The sequence below is a fragment of the Oryzias latipes genome, chromosome 15, assembly GCF_002234675.1.
Source record: "Oryzias latipes chromosome 15, ASM223467v1".
Taxonomy (NCBI): Eukaryota; Metazoa; Chordata; class Actinopteri; order Beloniformes; family Adrianichthyidae; genus Oryzias; species Oryzias latipes.
This window is the reverse complement of record NC_019873.2, coordinates 11,473,566-11,491,637: the sequence shown is the minus strand read 5'-3', so window position 1 is coordinate 11,491,637 and position 18,072 is coordinate 11,473,566. Positions and strand designations below refer to the sequence as shown.

The 18,072-nt window shown below is 44.5% G+C and overlaps 1 protein-coding gene and 1 long non-coding RNA gene across 2 annotated transcripts in view; both read left to right on the top strand.

Annotated features, from left to right (window-relative positions):
• Window positions 1-11,139, top strand: part of meis1 (Meis homeobox 1) — a 71,584-nt gene extending 60,445 nt beyond the window's left edge. Inside the window, exons 10-13 of the mRNA XM_023963803.1 lie at window positions 1,718-1,776; window positions 3,404-3,493; window positions 3,843-3,944; window positions 10,406-11,139. Of these exons, the coding sequence (XP_023819571.1) occupies window positions 1,718-1,776; window positions 3,404-3,493; window positions 3,843-3,901 (208 nt within the window). The 3' untranslated portion in view covers window positions 3,902-3,944; window positions 10,406-11,139. The remainder of the gene's footprint in view (window positions 1-1,717; window positions 1,777-3,403; window positions 3,494-3,842; window positions 3,945-10,405) is intronic.
• A 3,395-nt stretch (window positions 11,140-14,534) lies between these two features.
• On the top strand, window positions 14,535-15,507 carry LOC111948784. Its single transcript, XR_002874776.1, has 2 exons — window positions 14,535-14,742; window positions 14,834-15,507. It is a non-coding gene; the product is annotated as an uncharacterized LOC111948784 (long non-coding RNA).
• Window positions 15,508-18,072: the final 2,565 nt, after the last annotated feature.

Below are 18,072 nucleotides of genomic sequence, written 5' to 3'. Positions count from 1 at the left end.
CCCCCGCCCAGCAGAAGAACAGGGTAACATGGGAGGGGGAGGAAGGGAGGGAGAGTGATAAAAATGCAGACGTTCTCTCATTTGATGGTGCTACGCCATGTCAGTGCATTCCTGCACTCCCCCCCCCCATCAGAAAGTTTCAGTTTTTTGTAACAGAATCAAACCTTTGAAAGAGGAAAATCCAAAGGGGTTTAAAGCTTTCGGTGCTCCATTAGGCTCCAAAACAGATGCAGCGTGTTTGCCTCCTTTTCTTACCCCCCCCCCCCCCTCTCCCCTCCTCCCCCACCACTGAACTCTTTAAATGCTCCTGCTTTCAAACTCCAGCAGGACCATTGTTCCCTTTAAGTCGAGGGAGCGCTCGGCTTTCACAGCAGAAACAGAAGTGTCCGGTGGGGCAACAGCAGGAACACATAAATCAAGTCAGGAGCCCCAGGAGCCCTCTCTCCCTCTCCGTGGGGTCACAGCAGGCCAAGGGGTCATTTCAAAAGGGGTTAGAGCTGAGCAAGGCCAGAGCGCCGCCTGGCAGAGCGTGCACGAGCGTGTGAGAAGCCTGCACGCTCTAAGCTTAGATATTTAAACCCACTTCAACGAAAAATGTGTTTTGGGTGTTTTTAACGTGTTCTTGTGGCATTTTTCTCATGATGGAGGACATGTATGAAGAAAATTACGCTGAAAAAACAACATTTCTGAGTATTTCTTGATTCAAATCATTGTGAATCAGAAACAGACAAAAAAAATGTAGTTTGAAAAGATCCTATTTGTGATGTAGCAACTACGCTGGGCGAGCCACAGGCTCCCCGCTCTGCTCTACTCTGATACATCCCTGCACAGAGCACACGGTCCACGAACGTCTTTGTTTTCCCCGTCTGAGCTGGAATCTCCCAGTTAACCCCCCCCACAAAGACCTCAGTGTTTGAGTTGACTTAAAGCAGGTTCACATAAGTCAAAGAGATGCGCTCAGAGCCGTTGTTAGGCCTGTTTACATGAGACTTTCTCTGGGGCTTTAGCGGGACGGGACAGGCTCCATATCATTGCTATGGTTGGCCAAACGACGTGTTTGGATCATCGACTGTATATAAGAACTGGACTGAGTGCCCCCTCCCCTGGTCTTCCAAACAGGAAGTATCCGCTGGTTACAAGACTCCAAAATCCCATAGACTTCTATAGAGAAATAAACAGCTGTTACTCAGTGATTCTATAATAACCATTCTTGCTCTGATACATTTTTATGACACGTTCTTTATAATCCTAATATTTTATTTCACGATATTCTTTCTGTGGTTCAAGTTATTTAAGTTATAAACTGACCAATCATATGCCTGAATAAAAGTTGTTGGCCTCACATTGAAAGTTTGAAGAGTTTGATTGACAGATTTCATGTAGCCACATTCAATTGGTGGGGGTGTGGCCTTCCAACAAGCTCATTCCTGAGTGGCAAGAGTGGTTGCCATAGAAACGATGACTCAGACCAACTCAATCCAATCACTGCTCACTGAATTCTGATGTTATTTCGTCGAAACCCGAAGTAAAGCATTTTGTATGGATGACGTCACACTCGCTCAGTCCAGGTCTCTGATACGATCGATGCCCTGGGTTTGGCTTAAGGGGGGGGGGGGGTGTGCAGGGTGGTTTCTGTGCAGGAGGCCACATATTTTTTTCTTTGCTCTGATTGTTTCTTCTTTCTTCTCTCTCCTGCCCCCCACCCCCCACCCCCCAGGTTCATTAACGCCAGGAGGAGAATAGTTCAGCCCATGATCGACCAGTCAAACCGTGCAGGCAAGTCTCCTAGTGTTACTGTTTTCACGTCGCGCAGGCGAAAGCCGTCCTCACTCCATGCACACGGAGCCCCCCCCACTGGTAAATAGAGGAATGTCAGACCCCCCCGACTCAAAACTTAGCCACATTAACAGCAAACATTAATACAGTTTTTGACGTGGAAAAATTGGCTGAATTTGACTAAATCATGAGTGGATTTTTTCTAAACAGAACTAGTGGACCCCCCCCCCCCCCCACACACACACACACCACTGTCCCTCCTCCTGGTGCATGGCTTGGTTTGGACTGTCGTAAACTTTATTACCTGTAATAAGGGTCAGAGGTCAGGGTGGCATTAGGGGGCGCAGTAAAGTTCAAAGGCATTCAGCCGGGCTGAGGTCCTGCTTTTGCTTGACCGGCCCCCGAGCCGCCTAAACGGGAGGTAAGTGGTTTTGTATGAGAGCAGAACAATGGGGGGGGGGTCACGGTCAGGTTTCACTTCTGCTCACTGCTCAATTTTGGGCCTGCATTTGTGAGATAAAGCTCTTTTTCTGCAGCTTTTCTGCAAGAACGAGCTGGCGGTCAGAGCCGCGGCGGACCGCTTTGTTCAGGGAATCGAACCTGTGACGTCACTCCTGTGCGCTAAGCGTGTCCGCAGACGGTGGCTGCATTTGGTCTCAGCTTTATAAACTTGACCAAACCGGGCATTTGTGCCTTAATGTTTTTACTAACAAATCCATGGTGCCTTTAATTGCCTGTAAAAAACTATGCAGCATTCAATGTTCCACAGAAAATCCTGGGATGTTTTGCTTTTCCTAATTTCTCAACAACAGCTCAGATTTACAAATTTAAAAAATGATAATAATCTCCATCTTTAACCTCCATTTAAATGTTTGTTTTTTCCCTTTTTGTTGAGAAAATAATCTGATTATTGTGTATGAATGGTGGGAAAAGAAATGTTTTCAAACTTTAAAACCCAAATGCCCCAGGTTTCTGGTAGTAATTAAATGTACCATGGATTTGGGTTGATGGAGCTGACAGACAGAATCAGTTTTTCTGTGGTTTCTGTCTTTTTCTGGTTTTTGTCTTTTACACTTTCAGTTCTTACTCATTTTTTGAAAAAGATTGTGTTTTGAACGATAAAAAAAACGTCAATAAAATTAATGCTATTCCCATTAAGATCCTCCACGATCATCGCTATTATTCTTTGGAAAAGAGTTAGACAAAAATCAGAGGATCTAATGTAGCGCTCTGTGGAACTCCAGATCTAATCTGGACGTAAACCGTAATATTTTCAGCTTTTATTTTGGACGTCGTAAAGTAATTCCTGCAGGTGTAGATGTAAACCCAGTTTAAGACTTGTTTTGTTAATTTCTTCATTTTACAGACAGAAATCTTGGTTTCAACAAGCTTCTGTGGTTAAAATGATGAAGCTTAGTGTCTTAGTAAACCGTAGTCCATCAGAAATATCCTGGAGCGTTTTCCAGCATCAGTCTGATCCCTCCCAGCAGAGCGCCAAGCGGCGTCGCGTGCAGCATCCAGCAGATGATCTCGCTCCGGCCGCCGAGCCTTAATTAAAAGCACTAATTGACCATCCCGCTCCCCTTCCTCCAATCCCTCCATCCCTACCCCTCCCTGTTTTCTCCAGTAAGTCAAGGAGCTCCCTACAATCCAGATGGTCAGCCGATGGGGGGCTTTGTCATGGACGGCCAGCAGCACATGGGAATCAGACCACCTGGTAAGGCTTCCTCTGCGTCTGTCCTCTTGCGCTCCTTCCCAAGGTGTGGATGTGTCTTGTTGCGCCATACTTTCTTCTCACAAGCGTTCATGGGATGTCTGTGCAGCCCCCCCCCATGCCTACCGACTCACACACTCGGCCTCTCTCTCACGCCATCAACTCTAATCCCAGAGTTTGTCCTTAAGCTCCTCTGATATCCTGTTTTCTGGGATTCTCTTCTTAAAGTCAGCAGGTTTGGATGTGACCCCCCCACCCCCATGAACCCACAGACCTCCTCGTCTCAAATGATCTTCACAGAGGAACCACCGTCAAGCTCTCCTAATAAAATTGCGTTACTTTTGTTTCCCAGGGCCGATGGGTGGAATGGGCATGAACATGGGCATGGAAGGTCAGTGGCACTACATGTAGCCTCGCCCTCTCCAGTCCGACCAATCACGACCCAAATGGGAATGTAAGTAAGACTTTGAAGTGACTCACACGGCTCGTTTCCAGTCTGATTGTTTTCAAAAGTGTTTCCAAAACTTCAGAAAAAGGAGAATTTTGGAGAACAAAAGTCGTTCCTCGTCAAAGCGTCTGGAAATCGTTTATTTCTGTTGGAGTCTAAATGGGTTTCAGATACAAACCAGCTCCCGGTCCTCAGTGGCTTTCCTGTCTCCTCCCCCCCCAGTCCACCAAAAAGAGCCTTTGATCAGCTTTTCCCCTCCTGTCTGTTAGTGTGCCACTGTATCACTTTCTCACACCAACAAATGTTTTCCTCAGGCGGGAATAGGAGCAGAAATGATGTCGCTTTAAGCCTTAGTGCCACGTACGTGTGTGTACACACACAAACACGCACGTGTGTGTGTGTGTGGGGGGGGGGTTCCCGTACGTCGAGTTTTTTGGGGTAATCCAGAGGCATTGCAGGTCTTGCAGTTTCCTTGAGGCTCATGGGGCCACCTGAAGGGGCATCATGAAAAATGGAATGTACAATTGTAATGTGTGTGTTTGGTGTATCGTGAAGTGTTGGTAAAGATAATGTTGGTCACAAGCACTTACGACACACAGGTGGCGCTGTTGTAAGGCGCCCTTCTGCCACACTCTAATTGTTTGTAAGGTGCGAATACTGGCTCCTTACTGATCGCGCACAAATACTGCACACAAGTGTTACGTAATCGCCTGTAGGATGACCACATAAACAACACTGATCGTCTAATGTCCTTGTTTTTAACAGTCAGGCTGCACACATGTTATCACGTGAACAGCACTAATGAACCCGTAGCACAGTGGGCAGGGTTTGGGGTGATTGAAAAAGTCACTACCGTTCACTACGACCCGATGCCCACAGATTGGCCATAGGAAAAATTAGCATAAATATTTTAGCTCTCTGTTTTTAACAGGTTGTCTAGATCTTAAAATTCTTCACGGGCCAGCAGCGCTTCTATACAAGTTTGGCCATTTTTTGTCTGCAGACAGTTGGTATCCACCTATAAGGGCTGGTGTGGTCTATCCAAAATGGATCATTATGAAGGCTGGGGTCACCATAATAGAAATCCTTACATAAAAAAGTAAATATTTACCACTTGGAACTTTTTATCTCACGTCATAATAATAATAGAAGCATACCAGTGGTAATATTAATACATTGACTGTTCTAACATGATTGTTTTGGCTCACATGTGATGGATGGATTCAGGTCATGAGGCTTTGACCCTCATTCTTAAAGTAGGGTCGTGATAGTCATTATTTTACACATACTTTAGGCTCAGCTCATAACAGTATTCCTTGTAAAAATGGTCTTTGAACCACATTCGGAAAGCTTAAGCAGTCATTATTGAACAGGATGAATGTGACTTTATAGTTTACGTCCTTCGGACTCACGTCAATAATTCTCTTCACACTTTCACAAATCAACGCTCATCAGAAATGAATTCTTTACGGGTCAAGAGGAGATTTTTCTTGGTGAAACATTGGGCATGTTTTCATTAAAGTGGGATGGACAAAGGTAGATGAGAAACGAGGACGGGGAACATTTGGGAGAGGGGATGGATGGGGGCAGTATGACGTTGCTATAGCAACAGACCTGATTGGCAAAAATGCAAGCAGGTTGTTGCTGATGCAAGGAGAAGTGAGTGTCCCCTTAAGTGTCATAAATCTGCCAGGTTGGTGCATAAGACACATTAATACCCCCCCCCCCAGCCCCCACACACTACCCCCCCCCCCCCCTCAGACATACACACCTCCATCACCTTGTCTGTCTGACTCCCTCTTCCTTCTTCTCCATCTCTTTCACACAACACCTTCTTCTGTTTTTTTCCATCTCTCAACTCCCCCCCCCCCCCCCCACCATCCTCCCTCCCTCTTGCCCCAGGGCCAAACAGACTCCCACATATATCTGGATGGCGTGCTGTCGTCGCGCTGCAGTGTGTAAAAGTGGTCAACAGCGGCCGATTGTTTTCGCACATTTCCACGTGAAATCGCCGCCGCGGCGGATGTTTGCATGCAGCCGTGCAGGTCTGCACAACTGTACATGTGCATGTGTCTGTGCATGGTAATAGGATTACTCGTGCCAGTGAGATGGGGGGATGGGGGGGCGGGGCAGAAAGTTGTGCAAAATGGAGGAGGTAGCCGGCAGGGCCTAATTGACTAGATCTAAATTAAATATGCCATCAGCAGAGCTGTGACCAATGGATTTGACTTATTCAGTTTACAAAAATAGAGACCATTAACCCGGCGCACAATCGTGCGTGTGCGCGGCGGTGGAAATATGCCACTCTTGTTTCCGACTAGACAGAAAAATCTCGTGGCGGTGGAGTGCGGGCCAGGTTGGCGGCGCGGGAAGGAGGCAGGGGGAGGCGTTCTTGGACGTCTGTGTGGATGCGCTGCTTCTCCGTGTCCGAGCAGCTGCCAGCCTTCCCAGCAGACCCGCTTTAAACAGCCTCAATTTGCCTGCTGAATCTCGTAATTGGGCCACCAGAGGAATCCTCTGTGAGACGGGGAAGACGGGGAGTTAAAAAAAAGGAGGTGGGGGGTGGGGGGTGGCAAGAGTCAACACAAGCCTTTTCTGTAGAGCTTCATCTGCGAGCCAACATTACTGCCTCTGTTTTTAGGTCAGTTGAACGTCGAATTTCATGACCAATCGAACGGTCAGACTATAGCACAATAAAGAGGGGGGGTCAATTAGTAGAGGAGCACATGTTTATTATCATTTTAAAGCTGTTTTCCTGTGATGAGTTCAGGTTTTTTTAACGTAAGAGGAATTTCTGCGCTCTTAATGTGAAAGGTTTGGAATAAGTCGGGATGAAAACCGGAGATTTGAAGGGTTTTAGTGGATCTGAAACTGGAACAACAGTTACGGCCTTCCTGACCTACAGCAGGATACTCGACCACGGTCAAGCTAGCAGTAGCAGCAGCTAGTGACTTTCAGAAAAAGAGCTCTTCCGTGTTGAAGTCATGACGTCATTCTGTTTCTGGAACAGTTTTCCTCTGCTCTTACAGTGGAGGGGGTGTAATCGACCGCTGTCACAGACAGAGAGCATCTCGCGGTTCTAAAAACAGATGCTAACAAGTGAGTCGCTATTACTGAAAAAGAAAACGTTTCGTCAGTTCACGGACTGTAAAAAATCCCTGATGTGTTTTTGCTTTTTTTGTTGGTAAAAGTCTGTAAGAGTGGAGTGGGGGGGGGGGTCTTATTTTTGAACAAACAATACTTTTGAGTAAATAGGAATATAAGAAATGAAGCAATACGGCATGAATTCCTGTTAGCTCCCGGTCTAAGTAACATCAGAACGCGGTTCAGCTGTAAAGGGATGTTTGGTCTTGTTTCTTGAGGTGATAATGGGGGGTGTCCAGGCCCGGGTGCATTAAACGTGGTAGAGTTTGCTGCTGTAAGTAGATCTCCCTCTTGTCAATGAGCGTGATCAGACCGGACACGCCATCACGATTGTGTGACCAACAGAACATTGGAAGCCCTTTGCACTAAAGTCTGTTCTGCTGTGGACGAATCACGCAAATTGAAAAATGTGATCACAACTCTTCCTCTCCTCCATGGATACCTGGATGTCTGAGCTGTTGGCCCTGACCCTTAAGGCTGGGGTCACAACACTACAACCCATAAACATTTTAACTGGACTCTTAATGCTCATTCTACAGACTTTGCTTATATGGGTACTAATGGTAGTTCTTACAGTTGTAATGTGACCTTTGACCCTCATTCTGAGAACTCTGGTCATGAAAAGTTGTTCGTACAGTTCTTATGTGACCTTTGGCGCTCGGTCTGAAGGCCGGGGTCATAATTAGTCCTGCTTAGCGTTATTCTTTCCACTCAGTGAGGATTTGGGAGCTCAGATCTCCCTGCGAAACAATACACCTGTCAACAGAGATGAAGCAGAGCAACTGAAGCGGAAGCCGGCGGAGCCTTTGATGACAGCCATGGTGACTCTAGAATGACCCCCTCCCCCATTCTGCTAAATTAGCCTGTGGCTTTATTTCCAGTTTTTTGGACAATACTTAGGACGGATTCCCGTCGCATTGGGGTTTTATGGTTCAACCAACGAGGAGCTTGTCCCAAAACGAGGAGGCGCTTGACTCTTTTGGATGTCCAGTCCCGGCTAATACACTCTTTCCCAGAATTCCTTGCAGCAGTCATTAGGCGCAAATTTGTTACCCTTCTACCGAGGGGGTCAAGATGCTTTCCCTTAACCCCAACCACCAGCTTCCACCGTCAGCCCCCCCCTCCAAACCCTTTCTTAACTTATTTCCTGTTGGATGAACTTTTCCTATTAACGAGCGTTGGGAGGAACCTCGCATTGTCCGTGTCTCCCTGTTGATTTGGCCCCGGCGGAATCCCCCCTTCGAGTCTAAGAAATGAGGCTTGCGGCTCAGCGATGGGTTGGCTTATTAAGCGAAAAACCTTATTAGCGATGTGCGCTCTTCCTCGACCCGGCTTTACTTCGACCATCAGGACGACCTCGTTACTGTGGAGGAAGACATGATGAAGCCAGAGAAAACATGGACGCCGCGACCACTCTGGCTTCCAGATAGAGTCTGTGTTTTCTGTCTCACTATCCCTGAATCCTCTCATAACTAACGTTCGTCTTCAAGGCTTAAAGCACAAACGTGTCATTTGATAGTGAAACACGAGAACGGCGAGTTCAAAGTCAGGTTCATGTAATGAAAAGAAAGCATTAAACACAGAGAATCCATTTGTCCAAACGTGTGGACTACAGGGAAAAAGTAGTTAAAGTAGCAGCTCTGAGACTCCAAAGAACCACTGTGACGGTTATTATCCGCACATGGAGGAAACATGGATCGCTGGAAAACTTTCCCGGGAGCAATCCACCCAAATGAGTCCAAGAACGCATCCATGAGTCCACGCGGACAGAAGTCCAGACCAAGGTGACGTCAGAGTTCAGGATTAAACAGTCAGAAAAAGACTTTTGGACGAACACGCCCCTATGGGAGAGTTGAAGGAGAAAAGACGTTGCAGAGCAAAAAAAAAAACACAGACAACCATCTGGATTATCCCCAAAACCTTTTTAACACGTATTTGGGTGAGATGGAAGCGTCCACAAACATCAACCAACACAGTCAACCGTGGCAGTGGAAGCATAACGGTGTGGGAATGCTTTGCCATAAACTCAAGAGGCCAATTCCTTTTCAGAAAGGACCGGGCAGGTTTGGAAAATAAATGGTCTATTTTTGAACTTGCGTCATAGATAAAGTGCAGAAAACCAGAAGGCACATTAAGCGAGACTAAATAGTCAGAGATAAAGCCTTACGTCACTGAAACGTTTTAATCTGCGTTCACAGTCATTCTAGAATGTGTTTGTAACTTGCTACACATTAGCCGCGCTAAAACTGTTAGCTGCATTCGCGTATTCCCAATACCTGTAAGGCCCAACCTTGTTCCCAACTTGTAAAAAAAAGTGTGACAACGCTAAAACAAAGGTAATTGTGACTAAGTTAACTCCCAACCTTGTCATAAACGTAAAAAAACACAGTCTGACACCGCTACAGGTTGGCAAATTCACAATAACGCCTAACTGAATATTTAGACAGAGCTCTCAAAATGGCTTTAACGTCAGTCAACCCAACCAGAAGGAATCCTTCTGGTTGTAAGGTGCACTGTTGTTTTTTGTAAAAGACGAAGGCTTTTGTGTGCGCCTTACAGTGTGGAAAAGGTGGTACTTTCACAGACATCAGGAAGTTTCTCCCGCTTTTGTGGCTAACATGAGAAATAATGGAGGTGCGGGAGAAAGTTGGACCTGTTTGCTCCTCCCTTCCAGACCGACGTGGTCTTTTCAAACAAAGGTGTTCAGGAAACCTGAATGGAAGTTTCTGATGCTTCAGATAACCCTTGTGCTATCCTAGGCACTTTAACGTTGGGAGTTGGGTCATCTAGACCCACTAGACAGTGTGCTGAACCTTTTTTTCTTCAATGATTTGTGAACCTCACTGGTCTCCATGGATTACATGAAATCTTTCCACCTTTATCCACCTTTGTCATGGTAGGGAGAACATGTCAATGTAAGGGTGGGGTCGGCTAAGATAGCACAAGGGTTAACCGCATTATCCTGGAGACTCTCACACACTCAGTCTCTGTATCACGTCAAGTCAATCGCGTGTGTTTGTTCTTTAAATCCTTTGGCTTCGGGACCCCCCCCCCCACCACCACCACCTGCTGGCTTTGATTTGTTCTGACCCAGATTAAGTTTGCAGAATCTGCTAGAACCCGGGCGGCAGCTAATCAGTGACTGACGGTGTCTACTTCATCCTGAGGGGGCTTTCATTTTGGAGTTAGAGCTGTTGGAGATGAAACCCCCACCCGCCCTGAGTACACCTGTAAGGGGTGGGCGGGGCATGTTCAGGTGAACGCAGGCGAGAAAGGATATTTTGCAGGCTGATTGTTAACCAGTTTGATCTTCTTCTCCTCAGAGCTGTGGGGACAAACTCTGGGGGGAGGGGGACACGTGCGCCAGAGACCGAGGAGCTAAACTTCCTGATCCGAACCCCCCCCCCCACACCCTTCAGGACTCAACGTTAGATTTGGTTCGTCTTCAACTCACCCCAAGCCCTTTCTTCTGAAAAGACTCCACTTCTTCTCTGGTGGGCACAAGACTTACTCCCCCTCCAAGCCCCCTAAAGCCCACAAAAGACCCACATGGACCCCCCCAAACCCCCATTGATTGTGATTGAAGCAGAGCCGACAGACTGGTCGCCTGCCGTGAATGTGGACACCTGATGACTTCTTCTTTGAAAAAGACAGAGACTTCCTCTGATTGGCGGATCAGGGGGGGTGTTGGCGCTGTAGCACCCACGCCCAAAGGGAGGGGGATCTCTTTACGGACGCAGAAGCAGAGAGAGAATTTATCGGACGGGGGGGAAGCGAGGGGACGCCGAGGATTTACTGTAAACTGTTGTAAAATGACGCTGGACTCCTGTAAATGCTGTTGTATTGTTCTGCATATTATGTTGTTTCTAATAGATTTTTTAAAAACAAAAGATGTGAACTTTTCATTTTCCTCTTTTTTTTTTTTTTTTTGGTTCTGGTTTCTTTCCACACATCGTGGGCCGCCTGTCCATCATCAAACCCGCCCCCCTCCCCCACTGAGACATAATGCAATTTTTTAAAGACAGAAATGAATAAATGAAAAAATGCACTCTTGTCATTTGTAGTGGCTTTCTTTGGTTGTTGGCGGCAGAAATGACTAAGAAAAGAAATGAACGCACTAATGGTTGGGCAATAATGTTCCACTGGACAAGCAGGGAGGGGCTTCTTTATCTTTTTCGACTGTTTACTGCCGCATGTCTGCCGACAGTGGGAAGAGGTTTGGTGTGAATTGTCAACGTGGTGTAAATCTGGTGGATCTTGCTCTAGGTTATTTTTCTTTCCCAGCTCTGTTGAGATATATGAAACTTGCGTAGCGACAACAGGTTTGAACGCCGCGTTTCTGCACCTTTACGTGCGTTTTTGAACATTTACTTTGACTTTTTATTGGAAGTGATTGCTTGAATGCACGTTGCCAAAGACGGTGTGAAAGTAGTGAAATGCTGTTATGGCGGATTTTTTAAACATGAATTTAACAGGAAAGTGAAGTGAAGGCGTGTTTTTTTTAAAAAAAAATTTGGGACTTGTTGATGAATGATAAAAACCTTTTGTGAGTTTCCGTAAAGTTTTCAAACATTTGCACTGCTTTAACTTTCCTGTCTTTTTAACATTATGTTCAACAAATCTGGCAACATCTCAGACTCTTTCCATGTTTTTTCCTTTAAGAAAAACTGGAAAATGAGACAAAATAGGAGACAACTTTGTGTCTGATTTGAGACAAAACAATAGAAGCATGCAACCAGAGTGCAGAATGATGGGATATTTATGCAAATCCCAGAAGTGTATTTGTCCTAAAACATTTAGCAAAATCAGTTTAGCGTTTGAATTGACGCCATTTTCTTTCTTTCTTTTCTTTTCACTTTGTCTGACTACTTGAATATTTTCTGCCACATGTACTACAGTCCGAGCTTGTTAGACACACAAAGTTACAAGAAAATTTGCAAATTGCTGTAAAAAAAAAAGTTTTTTTTGTCCAACTAAATTGAGAAGAAATTGTGAAACGAATGAGATATTTAAGACTCCAGCGACAGTAGTTCACAAATACAAAGAGAAACGTCTCAAAAAAAAGAATCTTTAACACATTCCATCCCCTATTAGTGGAATTTTTGACAACATGACTCTCAGTTTGTTTATTTCTTTTAAAAGATGGACCTCATTGAAATCAGAGTAATTGGAGGCTGACCTGCTTATGTGACAGTCCACCTAGTGGTTAACGGATGAACTGACCCGGTTTTATTTCACTTCAAAGTTGGTCTTAATTAGTGTTTTTATTTGTTTTTAATTGGAGTTTAGATCCCAACCATGTTGACGGCATCTGCCCAACATCATATATGAAGTCAGAATTTTAGAGGAATTGAAGTTGGCTTGTTCTGGTGGATATTCTGATTGTACAAACCTAAAACAGGACATAGTTTAAAAGATTTTAAAGAAAAAAAGTCAGAATTTAATCTTTCATATGTGGAGGTCTCTTTTTGTTGTCACATGACTCAAAAGCTGCTTTGATTTCCTCCAGACTTGTGTTAAAAATGGCTTTTAAAGATGTGTCTTATTTTTTAAAAAAATGCTTTTTTTCTTTATGTTTCTGAGTTAAACTGTACAGAAATAGGAATTGCATAATAATTTCATAAACAACCCTAAGAAGCAGCCAAACACACCGAACTGTTAAGTGAGCATTACTGACACGCTGCTTTTTCAGAAATTTAAAAAACGTTTTTCAGGGTCAACAATTTAAATGAAAATCCTTTTTAGAATCCAAAACATTTTTCACAATATTTTGTTTTTTTTGTGTCCAAAGAATACAAGTTATGAGTGAGATCAAAGATGAGAAAGTAGTTTGGTGTCTCACAGATGCGCGCTCACGTGGCCAATAGGCTCCCTTCATTTCACGCCTCCTCTCAGAACATGCTTTTATTTTGAAGGGCATTGGTGTTTGTTTCAAACACGCGCGTGTGTTCTGGAGTCTATTTCTATTTCACGGACGAGGTGCAAGCTTCCATTTATATTTTATTTATTAGAGACTGAACCTTGTTCGCTCGCGCGTGGTGCCCGCGCGGCAGGTCGCAGTCGAATCGGCTGCAGCAAAAACGGGCTCGCGCTGTAACTTCGCCTCCACGCGGCTGAGGATTCCAGAGAGCCGCGAGGCTGCAGGGGAAAGCGCGTGCTTGACTGCCCTCTTTAGGGAGGCCAGGAAACTGTCCGCGCGGGACTCTTGAAGACAGCGCGCGCGTGCTTTGACACACGAGAGTGCAAAATCAAAACCGTTAGAAAAAGAAAAAGCAAATAAGAAGAAAAGCGGGTTCGTACAATAACATAACATAAAATAAACATAAAAACAGACAACAACACATTTAAAGTTTAATTATTTAGATGTAAAATATTTTAAGCTAATTTTAAAAAGTATGATAATTTTATTTGAATTAAAACGAAGAAAAATATCAAAGAAACAACAAAAATACAATAAAACATTCTAAATAAATTTGAATTAATCTGATTATTTTTTTTAACTAGTTTTCTGTGTTAGTTCATGTGTGCGTTTTTCCTACATTTTATATGATTTTAGCCTTTTTTTCTCTAAATTCACTTTTCCATTAAAACAGATTTTAAAAGACTAAAGTTCATGATGCGCAGAAGCCGGAAGGTGATGTTCCGGCGCGGCCATCCTCCTGTCTTAAAACAGTTTTTTAAGCATTTTCTAAAATCATTTTTAAATCCCAAAAATGATCCGTTTATCCTGTGATGAAGCTTTAGTGTAAATGAACGTATTTACTTTAAAGAAATAATTAGTTTGAAACCAAAGATGATTTATTTTGAAACGAATTCCCAAAACATTTACTGCGACGACTTAGATTTAACTGTCAAAAACCTGAAAATACAACACAACTTTAGCAGACAAATATTTTTCCTATTTATATTTTCTGAGAATTAATGATCATTTTTAATTTAAATGTGTTCTCATCAGAAATTGAAGTTTTTTTTAACTAGTTTGGATCTGATCTGATGGGAAACCCGACCTACTGAGTCAAAACCACTAAAAACACATTTCTGACGGAGAAATCCAAACATTAAGTCCGATTTTGATCAAACTCAGTATATTTTCTCTGGAAAAACGACTCTGCTCTAAAAAGTCACGCAGCTGCTTTGCGCAACAGAAGAAAAGGCCAAATAAAAGTCAGTTAGTCAATGTGGGGGGGTGTAAGGAGTAGAGGGACCGAGCGGGGGCCATTTTGGATGTCATCTGTCTCCTTGGCGACGAGGCTCCGGCCCTCAAAAGCCCCTTGGGCGCGGATTGTTTGAGAGGAGCCGCTGCTTTCTGCAGCATCATTTATCACTGTCAGCACATAATGATTCCCCTCGCAGCTCCTTATTGATGTTTGTAATTGCATTATCTCATAAGGGCTGGGGGTGGTGGAGGAGGGGAGGGGGGGGGGGGGGATCAATGGAGCTGGGAGGAGCACGGAGGGGTCAGGAGATGCCGGCTTGCTGTTTGTCCGTTTAATGCAAGGAGCCGCTCATTATCTGTAGCCCGACTCCTCTGAGGGCTTTCTGGGAGGACGCAAAGGAGGAAGAGGAGGCCAGAGTTTCATTTGTTTAACCCCAAGACTCTGGAGCTGAGGAGGAAGAAGAGAAAGAAGAAGAGCGGGATAGAGTCACGAGAAGTTCTGAGGTCTGGTCTCCTCTCAACCCCCCCATTTGAAAATCTTTGCTATGCCACAGAGTTTATATGATTTGTCTACGCGTAATTACACATGAACTAGGAGGAAGAGGAGCGGCGGCCCTCCTGACTGATGAAGATTTGACGTGGAAGAATTTCTGTGTTTTTTCTGTGCGTCACTGCGCTCAAAAATGAAGAAGATGAGTGGAGATCGTCCTGGCCGATGAAGATCTGACATAAAACCTTTACTCCGGAGTCTCGTGAAGTTCTCCTCGAAGTGTGACAACCTCGCACCCTCCAAATGTTTCTTATGGCTCAACATTGGAATGAACTACTGTGATTTTTCTCCGCGTCATTGCGCACGAAAAGGAGGACGAGGAGCGACGGTCCTCTTGACTGATGAAGATCTGACATGAAGACTTCCCTCCATAATCTGGTGAAGTCTTCCATGAGGTCCGGCCTTCTCTGAAACTCCATGACCCCCCTTCTAAATATTTGTTATGGTGCAAAATTGTAAAAAGTTGGTGATTTTTCAGTGCGTCATTGCGCACAAAAGCGTAGGAGGGGATGAGGGAGTACGAGCGCGAGCTAAACCGTGACGCACCTGGCTCACAGATTCCAGATCGCCATCTAAGCGCGTGAAAGACATCGAGTCCCTTGACACATTCCCCTCCCCCCCCCCCCCCTCACTCCTCCTCGCCAAACCATCGGAGAGTCTCCGTCAGCGCCTGCGGACCCCCACCTGCCTCCCATCGAGGTCACCTTGGCACGAGCGCGCAGCGCACGAGCCAAAAAGTAGCATGCGGGACAGATGGGGGAGGGGGCCATGCGATGCACACCTGGGGAAGAACCAGAATGGGCCTCAATATGAGCGCGTGCGTTACGTGGGAAATGGGGGGAGGGGGTAAAGTTTGCTCTCGTAAAAACTGATTGAAGAGTTCTAATGCTGTTAAGATGAAAATGTACAAAAAAAACTTCTCAAATATAAAATATTCCCATAACCTTGGCCCAGAGCAGGCCCAGAAGGACCCCCCCCCCCCCCCCACACACACACACACACACACACACACTCTCTCCTCCTGGAGCTAAACACACTCCTCTATCCTTCAGTTCTGTCCTCCTTCTGGTCATGGAAAAGTCTGACTTTCACAATTCCAGTTTGGGAATTATGTAAACTCCTAAACAGACGCTCCTGCAGCACTTCTTGCTATATTTGATTCAGGAAGCAGAGGTTATATTTGTGGGTGGAGTCAAACCTTCAGCTACATCTCATGAGTTCAGTAATCCCAGCTCATCAGGAATCAGCGGGAGGTCGTCCCTGTCAGACAAACTCAGTTTTCATCACATTCTGGAACCAGCGAGTTACAAAGGTTCGTGGTGGAAAACCATCCCAACATTTTTCAAACATGGCAGTCAATACATAAGCATCAAATAAAAATGTTACGCTTTTTGAAAAAAGTTATATTTCAAAGTAAAAGCAAAGTTTTTGCCACATAAAGGTGTTTGTTTTATCGGCACAAAACTGTTTTTTTTGTATTGTGCATAAAGTTAAACTCCTCCTTGTGGATGGGTTTCCATGACAACCAGCAGCAATTCTTTATTTTGTTATTGATGCTGCTGTTTTTTATCTGTAAACTGCATGTTAGAGTTGATTTGATTTTTTGATTTTATTGATTTATTTCAAGCATTGTAGTCAAAGCAATAAAGAATTTACACATATTTATCAAACTCATTACAGAAATGATGAAATGCATAGATTAAAAAGACAGAAAATAAAACAAAACAAAAACCTCACTTAAATTACATTTCCTTATTTAAATACAGTGATCATTAACTAAAGTATAAGTAGAGTTTGATTTATTGCTTGAAAAGGAGTGGGAAGAAGCAAGCTTATATAATCCCACCCCTACTGATATCATTCATTTGATAGTTTTACAGTGTTTTTAAATCCGGTTCTGATCAGATAGATACTCTTGAAATAACAAAATCCAGTGCCTAGAAATGATTGATGATCTTCAGAAAACATTCATTCATGATTTCAGTAAACAGTAACGGTACTAATATGTAATAATCATTGATTGTCATTAGAACACATGATAAAATTAAACCAGAATTCAGGAAGTAGCCTCTGGCTCCACAAAGCCAAAATCCCATATATGTCTTTAGGGAAATAAACAGCTGTTACAAACTATTCTTACTCTGATCCCTTTTTTCCATGTTTGTGATAATCCAAATAGTTTTTCAGGAATTTTTTTGTAGTGTAAGTTATTCACTGACCAATCAGATGCCTCAATAAAAGTACGTGGTTTGGAACGATTTCAAGTGGTAAGGGTGTGGCCTTCCAAAAAAAATAATTCCTGATCGGTGGAGAGTTGTTGCCATAGAAACGTCGACTCAGAGCCACCCATACCAGTCACCGCTTACTGACATTGTCTGGCTCCAAAATGGCGGCGTCCACATCATGAAAAATGGGGACGAAGCCATTTTCTATGGATGATGTCGCACTCACTTGGTCCAGTTCCCATTTACAGTCAAGTGCTAAAACAAACATGCTCAACTGAAAAAGGAGGCGGAGTAAAGGCAAGTGTTGGACTCCACCCCCGAAAGTAGCTGCTATGAACAGTTCAAAAAAGGAACTTTTCTGGATTTCAATTTTTGACAAAATGTTGATACTTTTTCTCATCAGGTTTGTTAAAAAGGCTTTTATGGTTTCTAAAAACAGTGCAGAATCAGCCACTGAAGAAGTTTCACTGCTCACCAAACCCTGAGGAGCTCGTCGAACGATTTACAAAGCAAAGAAACAAGCGAAGCGGCTGAATGTGAGCGGCGTGTAGCGTTGCGATACGGAGGAGCAGGATTTATGGAGCACGGACGGTTTGCAGGAAGCAATGCAGGCGAGCTGAAGACAAGGGAGGAGGGTTCACCGCGCGGGGCGCCGTGTTTTGGAATAACAGGAGATGTTCTCCTGGTGGCACGCAACAGCAGGGAGCAGTGACGGCCACTTTACTCCTCCAAGTAAATGTGTAGCTGCTTGTGGTTTGACTCCGCTCCTCCAACACAAAGCTGCCTCACAAAGCTCATATTTTCCACGAACATTCTCAGGCTTCCTCAAACTAAGCTTTCACACGGGAGGAACGTAAATTCTTGAACTGTTCTTTGGAAAAAAAAGTTGTTTTCTTTTCCTGGAACAGTCAGAGAACGAGCAGCTCGCAGAGCAGATGTGTCACGTTACTATCATCCAAACTCCCGCTTTCCCTCTTTTTGGTGACCTGATAAACAAAAGCCGCCTCAGCCGCTCAAACACAACAAAGGCTGCTTGAAGAATGGAGGAACGGCTCGGAG